Source organism: Passer domesticus, chromosome 3, assembly GCF_036417665.1.
Source record: "Passer domesticus isolate bPasDom1 chromosome 3, bPasDom1.hap1, whole genome shotgun sequence".
Taxonomy (NCBI): Eukaryota; Metazoa; Chordata; class Aves; order Passeriformes; family Passeridae; genus Passer; species Passer domesticus.
In genome coordinates this window covers 74,511,698-74,529,750 of record NC_087476.1, presented here as the reverse complement: position 1 = coordinate 74,529,750, position 18,053 = coordinate 74,511,698, and the positions used below count along the sequence as shown (strand labels likewise).

General features: G+C 38.5%; 1 protein-coding gene and 1 long non-coding RNA gene across 2 annotated transcripts; one reads left to right on the top strand and one right to left on the bottom strand.

Annotated features, from left to right (window-relative positions):
* Positions 1-858: 858 nt before the first annotated feature.
* Positions 859-10,177, top strand: LOC135297827 (centromere protein J-like). Its single transcript, XM_064415781.1, is given in 7 exon segments — positions 859-863; positions 6,862-6,913; positions 7,754-7,894; positions 8,579-8,663; positions 9,012-9,080; positions 9,083-9,131; positions 9,988-10,177. Coding segments are annotated over 7 exon segments (591 nt in total).
* Positions 10,178-11,570: 1,393 nt separating this feature from the next.
* On the bottom strand, positions 11,571-16,734 carry LOC135296971 (uncharacterized). The gene is made up of 3 exons (XR_010358969.1): positions 16,420-16,734; positions 15,388-15,491; positions 11,571-13,302 (listed from the first exon to the last, which is right to left on the bottom strand). It is a non-coding gene; the product is annotated as an uncharacterized LOC135296971 (long non-coding RNA).
* Between the last annotated feature and the right edge of the window lie 1,319 nt (positions 16,735-18,053).

The window sequence follows — 18,053 nt, the reverse complement described above, 5'->3', positions numbered from 1 at the left end:
TGAGCATTTACAATAACAGTGTGTGTTTGAAAGTTGCTAGACAGTAAATTCAGCAAATTCTCTACGGTTCCAGATATGAAAAGAGACATTGATGATTTCCTCCTATGGGACACAGCCACAGGCAATAAAAATTGTGACTTCAGCAACAGTTTTGAGAAGGGGGAAGTTGAGGAGAGCAGATTTTGGGCTCACTACTATCTGGGCTTTCACCATCTAGCCAGGACTTCATCCAGTCCAACTGGAATACAGCACAAGCATGAGCTAGACTGGTGGGCATAGTGCCCAGATGTCCTGAGTGAACTCCAAAATGTTTGACAGAGACACATGCTCTTTATCTGATCTGATGGCACAGAAAGACTTTACAGTGAATAGAGTGGCTGCCAATTTTTTGACTGTAGAATTGAAGTCTCAGGTAAATGGAACATGAAACAGAAGCCCAAAATCCGTGTCATAGCAATAGATCTGCACATGGTGACTCACTTGCATTTTCTTTGCATTTGAGCTCTTTTGCTAGAAATGGATGCTTTCCCTCACAGATCCTGTGAATATGGATAATTCTGAATTTTGGATATAGATTTAAAAATCTATCATACTACTTCTATCCAAAATTGAGAAACTGAGCATAGGAACACATCTAAGTGAATGGGATAACCTTGAGCACCAGAGGGGTGTCAGGCATTGGAATGGGCTGAACAAAGGAGTGGTGGAATCACCATCCTTGGCACTGTTTAAAAAATGTGTGGATATGGCACTTTGGGACTTGGTTTAGTGGTGGACTTGACAGTTCTGTGTCAATGGTTGGAACTGATGATCTGAGAGTCTTTTGCAACCTAAAATATTTTATGGTTCTAGTGAGCTATGTGGTATGTAAGTTAGAGCTAGCTTGGACTGGTGAGTTTAATCAGCTGTAACCAAGAACAAATTGCCATCTGATTTTTTTTTTGGTCAAATCTAATAGAATTTGAGGATATGCACAAAAACAGTTGGCAAGCAAGTCTGAATAATGATCAGTTTGTATCTTTGTTAAAGATACAAAAGACATGATTTTATGAAGTAAAAGAAAAAACATAACCAAGAGATGGCACACATTTGAAAAATATGCATTTTGCTTACCTATAATACTTTTAAGGATGACCTCAATTTGTGCTGTAATATGACCTAGCTGGTGAGGAACTGTCCAGTTCAAGTTGTGCTTTAGTGAGACAAGAAAAATGTCCATTTTAACTGCATGTCATTAGTGGCTCTTTCAGACTATGAAAGAACAAACACATGGGCCAAAATAGTTATTATTTATTAATTATTAATGCTTACTAACAGAGGTACTCTGAAAACAACTTGATTTCTGAATGCAACTCATTAGCTGGAACAAGTCACCATTTTCCTGCCCAACATCTCTGGATAAATTTTCATTATTTCTATGAAAAAAGATGAATTTATTTGCCTGGCAGTGTTGGAAGTGCAAGGAGGGGAGGGGCATTCCACTGAAAGGTATACTGATAGCATTTCTTAATGCTTCAGACAAGGTCAAATATGCTTACTTCCAATCTTAAATGGATTTTGCTGTCTAATCTTGCAAGGGATTTTGATGACCTTTGAGCGTGTCTATGAACATTCTTCTGACAAATTACTAACCCTCAAGTAGGGAAGGTCTGTGAATACGTGAACAGACTTTCACAGCATTTGAACTTCACTGCTTTATTAATGAGTACTTGTTGCTTTTTCTCAAATTTTTGATTTGTTAGAGTGAATGTGAACCCTACATGACACAAACTGTGATATTTGAAGGTAATAAGAGATCCTTATTTTAGGGTACTGACAAGTGAGAGATTTCTGGGACAATTTGATGAAGAACAGCAGGTATTAACAGCTGGGAGGCAAAAGCTTATTAAAAAATGTAACTGATTATTGTTGAGCATGAAGATCCAGGAGAACATATTAGAATTCCTGTGGTCTAGCTGCAGACTCAGTAACAATACCTCCTCCTGTTCTCCACTGCCTTCCTGATAGCATAGATCTGTAGGACTAGAGGTATTTCAAGAGTACCTGCTTTTGCCAAGAGGAGGATCAGTGTCACTGATGGCAATTTCACTATGTTTCACTAACTTCCATAATGAAGAAGTAGAATGAGCTGCCTATATGTTCTTTTATGAAGTTGATTTTCATTACTAAACTACACCTCTTTTGTTGTCACCAGCTGATAAGGTGGTTGTTTTTTATGTTTTCTGTGAAGATTGGGAAAAAAAACCTATCTACTTTGTGCATGTTGGGACATTGCTTCTTCCTCTAACTCTGTGGCCCCTTTACATCAAGGGTCTGCATTTACTGGTCATCCACATATTACCAATTTTTAAAAATTGAGATAATTTGATGGCTTTGTTTGTGAAAGTGATGGAATTGAAATAATCTTTATCAAGAACACAATCATGTGTGATTAGTCCAAATGCTTATTATTTGAGTTTCTTAAAAAGTGCAGAGCAAAGCTGTAGTGGTTGCCTGGGATACAGTGATGCTGTGTCTGAATTTTGAAATGGTCTCTTAGACTGACATTCCTCTGAATGAAACCAGAGACTGCATGTGATTAATGTAAGCCTGTCTGGATTCCTTTGACATTATAACTTTAAAAATAGGTATGATAGTGTATGCAATGCATAAAAAATAAACCCGGCTTTTACAATGGCATGTGTAACAAGAATTGTTCTGCATGGATGCTCCGCAGCTGAATTGGCTGATACATCTCATAATTTCATGGAAACAGTGCTACTTTCTCTGACTACATCTAGCCATAAAGTATCTTCTATTTATAATTCTTATGTAAGGTTTTTAAAAGCTTGAATTGCAACATTCTTTCTATAATAAACTACAAGGAAAACAAATGGTTCCACATGTTTTTGTCTCTCTGAAGCTGATGAATATTTGAGCTGCTGTGGCCCTATTGGCAGTTTCTGAAGATGGTGAGCTAGCTGGCTCAAAACTAACCAGGCAGCAGCAAAAGAGTTCATCTCTGCCTGATTCTACTCAATGAACCAGGTTAATTCCCCTCTGTAGCTGCTGATGCCTCATAAAGGTGGGACTGGAAACACATGGAAGAAGAAAAGGAGTGAGACCCCAGCAATCTGGCCTGAAATTGGTTTGAGCTGATGTGAAACTGCTCCAATGGCTTTTCAAATTCTTTTAAATTATTTGGCAGTTTCAATCTTGAGATATTTGGCAATGAAATGATGGATTGTGTGCTCTTTCTTTCTATCTCTCTGCAATTTCTGAGCTAATATCTCTTCATCAGAAATGGTCTTAAAGGTCCTCAGTTCTATACCTTTTGTCTCAAGCTGAAGTCTCAGGCATATTTTGACAGTTTGCCCTTCCACTTTTATTTGAAAACCTGATTATGTTTGAAGAACCCAACCATATCCACATAATCTGCTGGCAGAAAATATCACCAAATGTAATATAAAAATTATATTATTTTTAACAATGAATTCTATTCGTTTATGTACTTTCTAGCAACCTTGTCTGAAAGAGGTAATTAGTTGACTTTCTCCTCCTGAAAACTGTTTTATGCTTGGAGGAAAAATTTAGCCTTTTAAAATCCTGCAGTTTTCTGGTGTTGCAATAGGATTGCTTTCTTGGCTTCTTCCTTGTAAGCATACATTAAATTGTAATGTCATTTATTAATATAAATAAGGCATCACCAACCACAGCAGCAGCAGATACCCTAAATTTCACTGATCACATGGAGTAAATTTTACAGCTATCAAACATTGACCATTGTTATCAGAGAAGGAGGAGTGCAGTTTTTCTGTCTGTGTTTTGCTAGTCCCATGTCCCTTGAGCAATAGCTCACGGATGTGAGTAAATTGAGCTGATGGCAAATATATTCTTTCCATTAATAGCTTACACGCATCTTCTCAAACAGCCACCCTTCAGTGTGTGAAACATTTCAAAATCAGAGTTACTGATGCCATTTCCAACTTTTTTTTGGATTGTTTCTTTGTTTCTTACCATCATGTACTTGGGAGCTGCAAGAACTTGAGAGTCATTGTGTAAATCCCAAGTATCTCACAGTGGTCATGCAGGAATATTTTTTGTTTTCTCTGTGCTCTGCTCTAAGGTCTGCATGAAAAATTGGGGAAGTATTTTTGAGTGTCCTTGATCTTTCCAGTCAAAATAACTGCTATATTTTGGTTGAAAAGTTTTGCATCTCATTTCCCTTCTGTGACTCACACATCCCTTAGGGTCCTACAAGTCTTGTGTCAGTCTTTATTGGTGGAGATGTATGAGATCAAAACATAGAAAGGTTGGACATGCACCAAGTAAAAATGAACTGTTTTGCAATATATTTTACTGGACTCAGCTCAGTTGTGATAACCTAGAGAGAGCTGGCAGGGTGGTGGGACTGGGGGATGAGAACCTTTCAGCAGCTGTTGGCCTCGCACTCTGCCCCTTGGATTAGACTTGACTTGCATTTTTGGCCAAGCACAGAGAATGTGGGAAGCAAAACAAGACCCAAATGCAGAGTTATGTATAAAATGCGTGTGTGTGTGCTTGAGTGTGTCTTTGTGGATACATCCACACACATAATTAAACACTTTTCTAAACTTTTAATCACTTAATAATGCATCAGTTGTAGGAAGATTTTTTTAATGCTATTTGAAGATGTTTATATTAACTTAACACAAATGTATTTACACCTTTTAGGACATAAATAGCTCTGTGCAAAAAAGCTGATCCTTTAAGATTAGTGACCAAGAAACATCAAGAAGAGGAAACATCTAACTGTTCCAGAAGCATAACACCAGTTGGCAGGAGGACCCTTAATCAGGGATGACTGACACTTTTTGAACCTAAGTAAGCCAGCAGCAAGGTCTATTTAAACTGCCTTTATTTTCTTTTTATGATATCATTCAGAATCTGTATTGGGATCCTGATCCCCACATGGCTGCTGCTTGGCTCTCTTTCCCTGGAACTGCAGATTTGTTTGTCAGTAATTATCTAAGAGGCTGTTCATACACTGAGCTATTTAGACACCTGCAGGCAGAGTGCGAGTGTATGCTTTGAAACCTGCCCCCATTGTCTCAGAAAAAATTCAGGGGTGATTACAAGTATTGGGGCACTGCATGGGCCAGTAGTTCCCAGTGGCAAGGCCAGGGGCTTGGAGAACCAGGGGCAGCTCATGGAGTCCAGCAGGGCTCTGCCTATCCCACAGCCCCAGCCAGGGAGGAGGTCAGGCTGGGTGTGGAGCGAAGGGCCAGACCAAAATCCCAATTGTCAAAGACCATAGCGATGAGACAAACATGGGGTCATGACAGGAAGTCATCCATGGGTCACCTTTGGGAGGATGGACAAGGTGTTGGCAAACATTATCAGCGTAAGAAGCAATGTATTGCAAGACTCTGAGAGCTAGAATCTTTAAAAAGCTTGAGGTAGGTGTTGTTATTGAGCAATTTTCATGTGCTTTCAATGACACCTTTTTCTTTGATTTTTCTTACAGAGACACCTTTGCCCATTTCATATAGCTCAGAAGACACCTTCCCCTCACAAAACTACAGGAAAGACACTTGCAGCTTTGCAACCTGCAAGAACAACGAAGAAACATAAAATAGAATTACAGTGAATGTGTGGTCTTAGTTTTCATAAACAGCATGCTAACTCCCATTCATTTGGCAACAATACTCTCCTGGTTTTATCTTTTCACCTTTACTCCTCATGTAAGTGCAGTCTTTGAAAAAATATTGCAATGGTTTTCAAATAATAGGCTAGATTCCTTTGTCAATATAGTTCTGCACAACTGTTGAACATTAATAGATCTATGTTGTTATTTAACATTTTCATTTTTTCTCAGGAAGAAGAAGCTATTAAAAAGACAGAAAAATTGCTAAGAGCTCAGAATAAAGTGGCTTTTGTGATCCCACAAGAGAGATGGCATAACTGCATATGACAACAAAGTATCTACAGACCGTTCTGCTTTTCTAGATGCTGAAGTAAAGGTTTGAGCTATTTAAAATTCCAGTTCTTACATGAGCAGCAACTGTGTTCTTTCCATCTGTGAGGAGAAATAAAACAAGAAAAAGAAAGTATTCTGTTCCCACTTCCTATGTCATGCAGTAGACACAGCTTTAGAGATAGATTTGACTACTTTAAGCGTGGTGTTTATAGTTATTTAGTGAAACATATCATTGTCCTGTGGGGAGCAGTTTTCCCTATTCCTTCAGGTCCCATAATTCAAAATTCATCACATCTTTAAATTGTAATTAACATCAGCTTGTAACTGTCCTGGATGCTGTGTGCCAGATGTCACTTGACTTAAGGCTCCTTTACACTGCCAGACTGCAAAGAGCGTTAATGGTAATGGTAAACTGGAATTGTAACATCCAGAATAGCCTTTAGTTACATAGATAGCACCACCTAACATCTAAGAGCCATGTAATTTGTTTTGGAAGAGTGACTCTAGCTAATACAAATACCCTTCTTCGTAAATCAGTAGCCAATACTCAGAGAGATAGTTCTGCTCTGTTCCCGTGTTTATTCTCTCCATTTTGTACAGCATAATTTTGCCAGAATGCATTTTTATCACCTCATTTTTGGACTTCTGTTTTGCTATCTTTTGCTTTACAAATGAAAGAAAACTGGAATTAATCTGCAACATTTCTAGTTACAAATTTTAAAAAAAATCATTGCAAATACATGGCAATACCAGAAAGAAGGGAATCTTTCCTCTGTGTGTGAAATAAATTTTTTGCACAGTTGTTTTCAGTAAGTGAACATATTTTTAAAACATTTCTGTTTATATAACACTGACTTTGAAGTTTTCATAATATAACCTGCAAAATTAATATTATCTAGAAGGTCAAAGTTACATCAATAAAGGAGAAAGCATGGGGAAGAGGTGCAGGAAAAAATAGAGTATAGTGATGGAAAGGTAAGAGAAAATAGCTGCTTTTTTTTGGTTGGGAGATATTCCCTTTTTTGTGAAAATTCTGATTAGACTGGAACAATATGACAAAGTTGTAGTGCATCTTCTGGTTGCTTCTTCTTTGAATGTTATGAAAGAATTATATTATGGTATTTGATATATTCCTGAACAGAAACAACTGCTACAGTAACACCAGGAAAAATTATTAACTATAGGTTATGCTGGGTGACGTCTTCTCTGACTAGTGACTTTTTCATAGAAGAGCATATTAATGACATTATTGCCTGCTGTCAATAAGAAGTCTCAAGCAAATTTTTAGGTCTGTGCATGCAGCCAAAATTAATTCTGTAGTACTGAAGGTCCATACAGGATTACTTGGAAAGAAATGGTTCTTAACCTACCACATCAGCTATCTCCATTAATTCATCCAGTTCAATCATTTTGATTCACACAGTTCAGAACAGGCATCTCTCAAGTGACCTGTGTGGAAGATGTACAAGCATATATTAATTGAGTCTGGTCAGTAATTCACTAAATTTGGTCATGAAGAAACCTGACTGTCTTCCATATTGCTGCAGGACTGTGCACTTTATTTTGCTTAACATTAAAACAAAGTAATGGGATGGGAACTTGGAACATGTGCTACAACTAAGTTAATCTTGTGAAAAGAAAATTTCTTTTGGCCTCTTTTACACAAAAACGAGGCAAAAATAATGCCTGTTCCGCAGAGCTAACCTTTGAAATACAAAGATGTAACATGACTTTCTTCAAGGTCCAATTTAATTGGAAGGCAGTGAGGTGATGCTCATTTCCTTTGACTTCATTGGATGCTCTGTGTGTTTGAAGGTAGAAGAGGTGCTTTCTGACAGACACCAAATCCTCACTTTCCACATTGGTACTAAAAAGGAGATTGGTGCTGATGAAAGGATGACAATGATCAGCTTTTCCAATAGAGATGTAAAGAAGATCATGCCAGATCAGAGAGTAGTGGGTAACTTTCCATTTCCTTTCAGGAAAATAAAATTATTAACTGATTTTCCAGCAAGGTTCTATAATTTAGCTTGTTCTATCAATTCTGAGAGAAACAGATGAGGAAGGGTGTTAGTTTAACAACCCTGAGCAGTGAAACTGCTTCATCTATGAAGATAAAAGTGGAAAGGCATGAAGGTAACAGTCAAAGAAGGAACAAATGTGTAGCTGGCAGAGCAGGAGACTGAACAAAAGGGGCACGGGTTGTCATCTGAAGCAAGGACTGGTTTTTATACATTTGTAGAGTATGTAGCATGGAGGTTTCTTCCATGTTGGCATTATGTAAATAAAAATAGCTAATAACAATGTGGGGTAAAGTGGAAATTAGTGAGACCTTTGCAACAATAGGATTTTTTAAAATTAATAGTGCATGGATGAGACCATAGAGTTGAGAGGATGACTTTCATTTGCACACTGTTCTCCTGCACAATGTAGAAGTGCAAGTAGCATCATCTGGACACAACCATAAGGGTGGATGAGAGGAAGGAACAGCAATGTGAACATAGCTACTTTTATCAATGACAGATGCAGAATATAACCTTGAAATTACTTTTAAAGATAGCTTACTTTTGAGCACATTGTTGTTGAATCTGCTTATGCAAATATTGTGAATATGCTGCTATCATCTCACTCTCCTTCCAGATTTATTATTATGCAGATATACAGAAAACTCACACTGCTTATCCAGATGGCCTGGAGGTGCTGCAGTTCCCTGATAATCAGATAGGTATGCAAGACCTCATAATGTGAACTGTATGTATAGATTTATTTCTATTATGACTGCAGCAGATTGGATGTTTTCTTGCCATTTCACATTGTCTTTGCATTTTACTTTCAATATATTCCATCACTTCTCAGTTTCTTCCTACAAAACAAATGTAATAATGGAATGTAAATGTAGTTCTTCCACTTCTGATTATCTGATTATGTGATTCTTTAATTTCTTTTACCAGTGTTGTAGATATAATTTACATCCTCACTACAATGTCCAAAAAAAAAAAATCCTGACCTAGCTTTGTGTAAGGCAACCTGAAAGAACACTAGACAGACTTTTTACATCTTTTTTTTCTACAGAAAAAACATTATCCTGATGGCACACAAGAAATTGTGTTCCCTAATCAAACAGTGAAATGCTTCTACAGTGATAGACTGAAGGAAACCTTTTTCCAGATGGCACAGTAGTAAAAGTAGAAAAGCAAGTCCTGTGTAACTAACAGGGACCACACTTTGGACACAGGTACAACAACACTGACATTTAGAACTGTGGTTGGATTTTGCATAGCTGGGAAATTTCCAGATGAAGAGAAAAAGGATTTGTAAAATAACAAGGATTTTTCAAGAATGTGGCACTGAAAATTCACTTCTGCCTTGAATGATAGGTGACAGTTCATCACTAGCAAAATGACTGCGAAACATTCCTCATTTAGTTCCATGTAACTTTACACTGGCCAGAGTAGCTGGGAGATCACCAGTTGTCAGTGTTAGCAATGTGGCTACTAAAGGACTCAGGATCAGGGCTTCTGAGAGGTGTTTGGCTCCCTGTCTAATATTGGGCAAGGACTGAGATTATCTCAGTTTGTTACAGCATGGTGCCATTAAAACCAAGGCTGTGGGTTTTGATCCCTGAAAGGGTTATTCACTGAAGTATTGGACTTGAGAGTCTTTATGGGTCTCCTCCTAGTCATATTCTGTGAATCTGTATTGTCTCTCAATTCCTCCATGCAAAATGAGAAGAACAGCTTTGGACTCTTACACGTCTCTTCAGAGGAAGAGGAAGGATACTGCTGTAAAATGGATTTTCTGCCTGCAAAATGCCTTGAGATCCCTGTATGAAGTAATGTAAAATTCAGATCTCACCATCCATTAGCTATTACATTACATACTGAAGTTTTTTTGTGAGACCAGATTTCCAATGCCATTCCATGTAAATCCTGAGGTTTTCCACTTTACATTATTTTCTTATTTCATTTAGTTATATTTGACATCTCTGTGAGACAAGTTAATAAAAGACAGCGTTTTCTCATCACTTCATTAATTTCTACTTCTTTCAGGAACAGAGATAAACTAGTGGCATTCAGTGGTGGCCAAAGGGAGATTCACACTGCACAGTTCAGGAAGAGGGAGTACCTGGATGGCACCGTGAAAACTGTGTTCTGCAATGGCAGACAGGAAACCAAGTACTCCACTGGATGACTCCAAATCAAAGATGAGGAGGGTAATCTCATCCTAGATAAGAGGTGATTCTTACATGCAGAAGGCTGCACTGTACATATGTAGCTCAAGGCATTTTCTTGGCAGGTCACAACTGTTAGGAAGATCTAACTTGTGAAAGTGAATGAATGGATCTGTAGGGCTGAAATTTCTTTGACTCATCAACTGGTGCATAGATTGCAATAACATTACCTGAATGAAATGAAGACTGAAGAACATGCAGTCACGCCCTTTTTGTGTATTCAACATTAAAACAGATACCCACAATATTTCTCACCAAAATGTTTCTTTCATGGTACTCATCACGCTTTCTCTAGTTTTTATGCAATTTGTTGTGAAAGTGACTACAATTAATAACTATGTTATGAAACTCCTAAATATACAGTTCAGTGCTGCCTTATGCTGACTAAAATAAATCTCCATGGGCTATTTATTTCCTAAGTTAATCATCAAAAAATGTGTGGAAGTGATTAATGTTTTCCGTTTGTTTGGATTTTTTGGACCAGAATTTCCCAGCATGTACCAAGCTTTAGCATGAGCTGGACATTAGACCAAAACCTGAGCAGGAGTTGAGAGAACAATCACAGCTCTGGATGTTCCTTCCAACTAAAGTTGTTCAAAAATTATATGATCATAATATATAAACCCTGATTCATGTATTTGAAAATAAAATGTAATATTTATTCCATCCTAGTAATTATTCTGGGTCAAAGATCTGGATCTTCTGAATCTTTCTTCTTCCTCCAGCAGTCTTTCCTCTGTGTTGCTTTGTTTTTGAAATAATCTTTCCCACTACTGATTTTATTGTTCCAGTAGTGTAAAAATATTTCTGGTCAGTGAATCTCTCCATCTGTAAGGTTCTTTGGATGGCACTTGATACTTAGAGGGATTAATAATTTATCAGATGTTGCTTTCAAATTCCTTCCTCACAGACTGCCTGTCAGAAAACCATCGAAGAGTTTGGGTTGGAAAGGACGTCAAAGATCATGCAGTTCCAGCTCCCCTGCCATGGGCAGGGACACTTTCCACTAGACCAGCTGCTCAAAGCCCCATCCAACCTGGCATTCAACACTTCCAGTGAGGTGAATTTTTCCAAATCACTGAAACTCTTCTCTTGTAGAGCTCAGTTCATTACCTGCCCACTGACTGTGATACCCAGTTATCTCCTCATGCCCTTCAAATTCCTGTAGCAACAAATAGGCTTTTATAGCATGCTGGTTTAGCCTTTTCTTACACCTAAGTACAAAATTGCAACATTTTTTAATTCCTTTTTCTGTTTCCAGGGTCTCAGACAATCAACAAATCACCACTCAAGTTGCAGGGCATCTTTCAAAGAAAGAGCAAGAAGCATTGCTGGTATTTATCATACACATACTTCAGTTTATCAATTTAGTTATGAAGATGTAATCAGTTTGACATCAGGTGGCATGAAGATAAAATTGTGTTGTTTTCCCTTAACTGCTTCATAACACTGCTTTCAACTACAGAAATAGTTAATATATTTTCTGTGCGTTTCACTAGGAATTTCAGTTTGTGCTACCTTATGCTGATCAAAATAGATCCATGTTGATTTTTTCTCAATTAAACGTCATAAATAAAATAAATGTTGCTAATGTTTTCAGTTTGGCTGAGAAACTGGATATGATAGCAATGTTTTGCAAAGGACCATTGTTTTTATTCCCAAGAATTCCTTTAACAAAAGATCCCTGTTCTCCAGTCAAAATGCTGACATTATTTTTGTTTCTGTAATAAATCAGAATGCTTTGCTCACAGCTTTTAGCCTTAAATCACTGTTTGCTATTCAATAACCCATCACTGAATCACAGAATCCTGTGGATAAGTAATCCCTCCTAATTGTGAACTAAATAAGGAACAATTTTGTTATCATACTGCTTGCTCCTTGCTTCATTCATTAACCACACTTGACTCTACTTGCAGGAAATATTTTGACTTTGGAATAATTTGGCACATGGTCCTGCACAATGTGTGATACATGAGGAATATATGCAATGCAGTCTCTAGAGCTGTGCACAGGGGTGAGCCTACTGAAGATTTTGCAGCACTTTTTGCGAGCCCATGTCTGACTCTTGTTTTACCAAGATGAGGTTTTTTTTCAGGTGTTATTTTATAGTATAATAATAAATGGATTTTTGACATAAAGGGCACACATTGGGTTTGGAAACAAGAAGGCAGGACATTCACCTGCATGAATGACAATCTCTGCCAGGTATGTTATAACTGAGAGTCCTTCACAGATGAGTTCTGACACATCCCACTTTGTTTTTCACAGGCTGATTCTCATACCCTCTCTCCTCCACCTTCCACTTGCCTCAGTTAACCAGAAGCATGGCTCTACCATTTATAGTTCATAGCTGTAGGAACACAAATAACCCAAAAATAATCCACATTAACTGTGACTGCATATTGTCCTTAAACTGTAGCAACACACATAGCTACTTCTCAATGTTTTTTTGTCCTGGAGGATTTACAATGAAATTTTCATGAATCCTTCAGGGAGATGGAATACATTTGGGAATTACGACTTTTGTCTTTTCACAGGTTTTCCTGGCATTAGCAAAAACATGCTACAGCCACTATTTGGCCTCAGTTTTTTTTCACATATATAATATGTTGTGACTTGTGAACTGAGCTAGTTCCAAACAGACATGGATGTAGGCCTCTGGTCCTTATCGGAGGAAATATCTGTATGGTTAGCTAATAGTTGCAGAAGTCAGGTGTAGGTAACCACCAAGTGAGTTGGGCAGACTTGTGTGGAGAATGCCCAGCCTCCTGGGATTTGTTTATTTTTAGCTTCACCTTTTGCTTGGAAGGGTATTTTCGGCATGCTATTTTTTTCTGCATCTGGGAGGTCAGTGTTTTTCTTGGAGGTGCTCTGGCAGTTTTCTTAGTTAGGACAGCCACCTTAGGAGTTGATCCTCTTGCGCCTACAGGGCAGATTGTGGTGAAGAAGCAGAAGTATATTTTGGCCACTTTTTCATAAGCAATTAAGCCAGCTTTGCTCCAGGGCACACACCTTCTGCCAGCTTTCATCCCAGTGACTTGGTTTGGCCTGGAAGTGTCAATCTGCTTGCAGTTCAGCAATTCAGAAATACTGTGGAAAAGTTTTCTTCTCATGGTGTCATCCATGGAACAGCCTAAAAACAAGCTTGGATTTTGGTTGAGTTCTAAAAGCCAGGGTTTGAATTTGCCCTAAACATTCTCATGGCGATGGAACACCCACAGCTTCAAGATATCTCTTGCATCATAGTCACCTGTGTTCAATTCCATCTTACTTTAAGATGACTTTCTTTGCACTGCTGCAATACTGGCACATTATACTAACTCAGTATATTACCCTGGTCTGGGCAAACTCTCTTGGCTAAGGTCATAGAGCCCAACACAAACCAACAGTAGACAGTAGGAAAATGCCTATTGATTCCAATGTTCTTTTCCTGCTCTGATATGTGCTGATTTAACTCATTGATAATCTTCTGCTATTACACTAATGAGTTCCTCTCCAACTCCTGAGGAGCAGGGCACCTTCTTCTGTCATCACTTCCCTATCAAGAAAATGATGTTCCATAGAGATATACACGGATTCTAAATGAAATACCATTTCCCACTGTCTACAATGGTAGTGAGTGATGGACCCCACCTATTTTTATGAGTAGGAAATGCATTTTGAGTTACATTGCACAGAGCAATTCTTGTATAGACAGTTCATGAAATGTGCTCCTCCCTCCCCAGCTAGTTCAACATACACAAGACTCAAACTAAAGACCTGTCCAACTGGCTGGTGACATAGAGGAAAAACACCTATGGATCTTAGATTTTTTTTCTCTGGGTTTTATTTTTTTGGAACGCTACAGTGGTGAAACCCTACAGTCTAATTGTCCCTGAAGATTAGACTCCATATTTGGGTCAGAGAGTGTGTTGGATGAGAGAAGAGTGTTTGATCTGAGGACCATTCTGACAAAACATTAACACACCGACTCTCACCTTCTCTCAGAAAGCAGCAAGCAAAAAAATACAAAGTGAATAGTCTATACAAGACTCTTTCACATCCTGTTATTGTAGTGGCACCCTTGCTTTTTCTTTTCGGGTTGAGTTTTAGACTGCAGAATAAATAACCTCTGCCTTCCAAACAACTACAGAAAAAAAGTGAAAAAAGTCACACCTGGATATACTGCCTTGAGCAATGTGCAAGTGAGTTGGGAAAGGATACTTTTATGTGGAAAAAAGCCCATTTATTGAAATGGAAATTTTTTTCCCAGAGAACAAATGTAATCTTTTGATAGCTTTAATTTAACTTTAATTTTCTTGTTTGGAAAATGTCAGAATATCCTCTTTTCATTTTTTAAGAGACAATGGTTCAGGAAGACTTTTTTAAAATGCCAATTTAATTTTAAAATTAAAAGCCCAAATGTGAAATGAAATGCTTTGCCATTGTCAAAATGTAAATTAATATAATTCAAAAGTTTCAGAAGTCACAGAATAGTTCAGGATACTCAGCACTTTATTTGAATGTGGAAAAAAAAATTAAAAATCTTTCGGGAAAGAAAATCATGTTTCTCCACGGTCACATTTATGGCTCTCTCCTATGATGTACCTATGTCATAGCTGTCCAATGTATAGAGAAGTGTCCAGGAGGTTTTTCAGGAAGGCTGGGAAGCAGGGTAGTGGGGTTAGAAGCATATGATTACTTTACCACAGGACTTTCTTTCGGTGAATCCTTTGCCCTGTAGGGCATGGGTCAAAAGTAGTCCTGGGCCATCTTACATTCTGTAGTGAGGGAATTGTTGTCTAAAAATACATGGGATTTGAGCAAGCTTTAGTCCAGGGTGTGAGGAATAAGGCTCCTATTGGAAAGAGACTTTAGGCATCATTAATGGCTGAGACTGTGGCCAAAATTTGAACTTCTGTAAACAATTACTTTCCATATTGCAAAATAATATGTAATTCTATATTCCAATATTAATATGTATATGAATATATTTTGTGTTGTTCTACAATTAAACCTGCAGTAACCTTCCATCTCAGGTTTAGACTGGTGTTGGACGGGAGGCAGCACGATCTAAACTGCACTGGGATTATTCCTGAGAATCCCCTTATAGATAAGAGACAGTCTGAAGTTGAATTATCCTTGATGAGAGCTTTCCTTGAGTGAGGGGTTTATAGGCAATATGAGATAAACATGGTTAGCAGTTACTGAAGTATGGTTGTGGTGTAATAGGACTTACATAAAATACCATGAAGGAGTAGTAGCCTTGCTGTGTCTGTCATAGTCAGTCATTCTTTTCAGCACCAGAAATTCAGGGGCTTGCTGCTGAGCTTGCATATAAACCTAATGTGATGATCCCAGAAAATGATGGTTATTTTTGCTTCCACTATCTTTCCTGGGAATTCTTTGCTTTGTCTGCTTATTAAACAGCAATACATCACATGCTAAGAAAAAATTAGTAACATGCAACAAGCAAACAACAACCAAACAACCAACCAGAAAACAAAAAAGACAGACCAAAAAACTCAACCATATCAAACTAAACAACATTTACAGGAGCTGGTTCAAATTCTGGGGCAAGCATTAAATTAATTTTTAAAAAAAATGTAGTTGGACACAGCCATGGTAAGAATTTGGATGAGGCACCTTACAGACTGCAGTTTGCTTTGTCTTTTCTACACTGCTCAACAATGCTGTTAGCAGTTGAGCAGTGTAGAAAAGTGTATTAGTGTTTCTGCTATTGAACATGCAGCCAGTGTGTGATAAACTGTGCCATCACAGTCTCCACTAGGTAATCATAAATAAATCTGTTGATAATGTCTGAACAATGAAGCTTTCTTTGGTGGTTTGTTCATATCAGCTTATATTAATGAACTTCTTTCATACCTCTGGAATTCAGGGAATGAAATTAAACTTCAACATTCATGGAATGCCAGCTTACAGGAAATTGGCTCACCAAACCTAGATATAACAAATGTCTGCTTCAATTTCCCAGATAATTGAATGCCAGGAAAAGAAAACAAACCACTTTAACTAACAAAGAACACTTGTCCACTTTTGAGAAAGTCATATCACATATAAGCAGAAGCTCTTGAAGCTCATTTATGAAACACTAACTCTAGGATTAGGCATTGGTCTAAATGAATGAATATAAATTTCACTCACTTCACTGTGTACAAATGTGTGCCCAGATGAGCCCTCATCTTTTCACCAGCCTTCATTCCCAATGGGTTCTATGTTTAGCCCATTCCTCAATAACTTGTAAACCCACCTGTAAGTTTGCAGACATTCTTCCCCAATGCAGAAACTACCGCAGCTGTCTCTGACTGTGCTCAAGTTTAACACTGATGTACTGCTGCTGCCAACCACCACCCAGAAGCAGAGAGCCAGGAATCATAGAACCAGAATGATTTGGGTTGGGAGAAACCATAAAGACCATCCAGTTCCACCCCCTCTGCCATGGGCAGGGACACCTCCCACTAGCCCAAACTGCTCAATGCCCCATCCAGCCTGGCCCCATGAGGGGAGCAGGATGCTATTCTCTGTGACACCATGGGACACAGAACATTCAGTAGATAAGCATCAACAGGCTTATTGCCCATTGCCTGACTTAGAGCACTGGAAGGTTTCAGGCACATGACTGGGGAGGGATTCATTCACTTCAAAACCCATAGCTAGCATCCTTTGAGGCAGCTACACCTGCTCTTGTTAACCTCACACACTCAGAGTCAGACTGATAAAAGCTATTGTTTCACTGCAAAATGAACACTGTTGTTGGGGGTGAGGTAAGAGCTTGTCTGGTAGTGAAACATGCAGCGAAGCAGGGTGAGTCTGCCTGCACCCTGCTACTGGTTGAGGCCTCAGCACAGACAGACCTATGCTATTTACTACCTGCTAGACTGAAGGAGGACTTGTGGAGTCTCTTTTTTCCATGAGAGAGAAGATGCCTCATGCCACAGCAACCTCAACTACCATTTATTTTGTTTAATTTCAGTGAATACATGTTCCTAGATGAATTTCTGCCTAATTTTTTATATATACTGTGCAGCAAAATCCCTGCAGTCTTTACAATTAACAAAACCATAAGTTCTTATAACTGTGTATAGTCCATGCACGACAATATGTGGCAATTTTCATTTAAGTCGTGTCCAAGACTGAGGGACACCTTTATATTCATCTGTTCCAGGCAAAAGCATGTTCATTGCATTGCCACCTGTAGCTGTGGCTTTCCTTCCCAGGGGAACAGTTTTTCCTCATGGTCCCTGTGCAATGGAAGAGCTGTCATTCAGGAAATGACTACACAAAATCCTGTGAAAATTCAAGAGTGAAAACCAGCTCCTTAAACCACAGGCCACAATGTCCTATCTCCCATGCTGATTCAATGCCAGTAATGCTGAGGTCCTCAGCAAGGTCAGAACATCTTTTTCCTGCTTCTTTGCTGAGCTTTTATTGCTGAGCATAGCATATGTGGCATGGGATACCCCTTTCATCACTCTGTCTCAGCTGTCCTGGTTTTGCCACCTCCCAGTTTCTTGGGCACCTACAACCTACTCACTGAGGGGGAAGAGTGGAGAAAAAGAGAAAACCTGGATGTTCAGCAAACACTACTCAGCAATAGCCAAAATACTGGTCTGTTATCAACACTGTTTTAGTTATAAAAGTGTGAAACACTGCATCATATGGGCTGCTACAAAGAAAATGAACTCCATCCCAGCCAGACTCCGTACAGAAGTAAAAAGAGAAACTACATTAAAAAAAAAACCAAAACAAAAAACCCAAAAAAAACTGTATAGTGTCTAGAGTAATTGTATTTCCAACAGAGATATCAACAGCATGCCTTTGAGCTGCCAGGACAAAAGTGCAAGAGAAAGCTGCACACGTGAGGGAGCCCACCCTTCTCTTCTG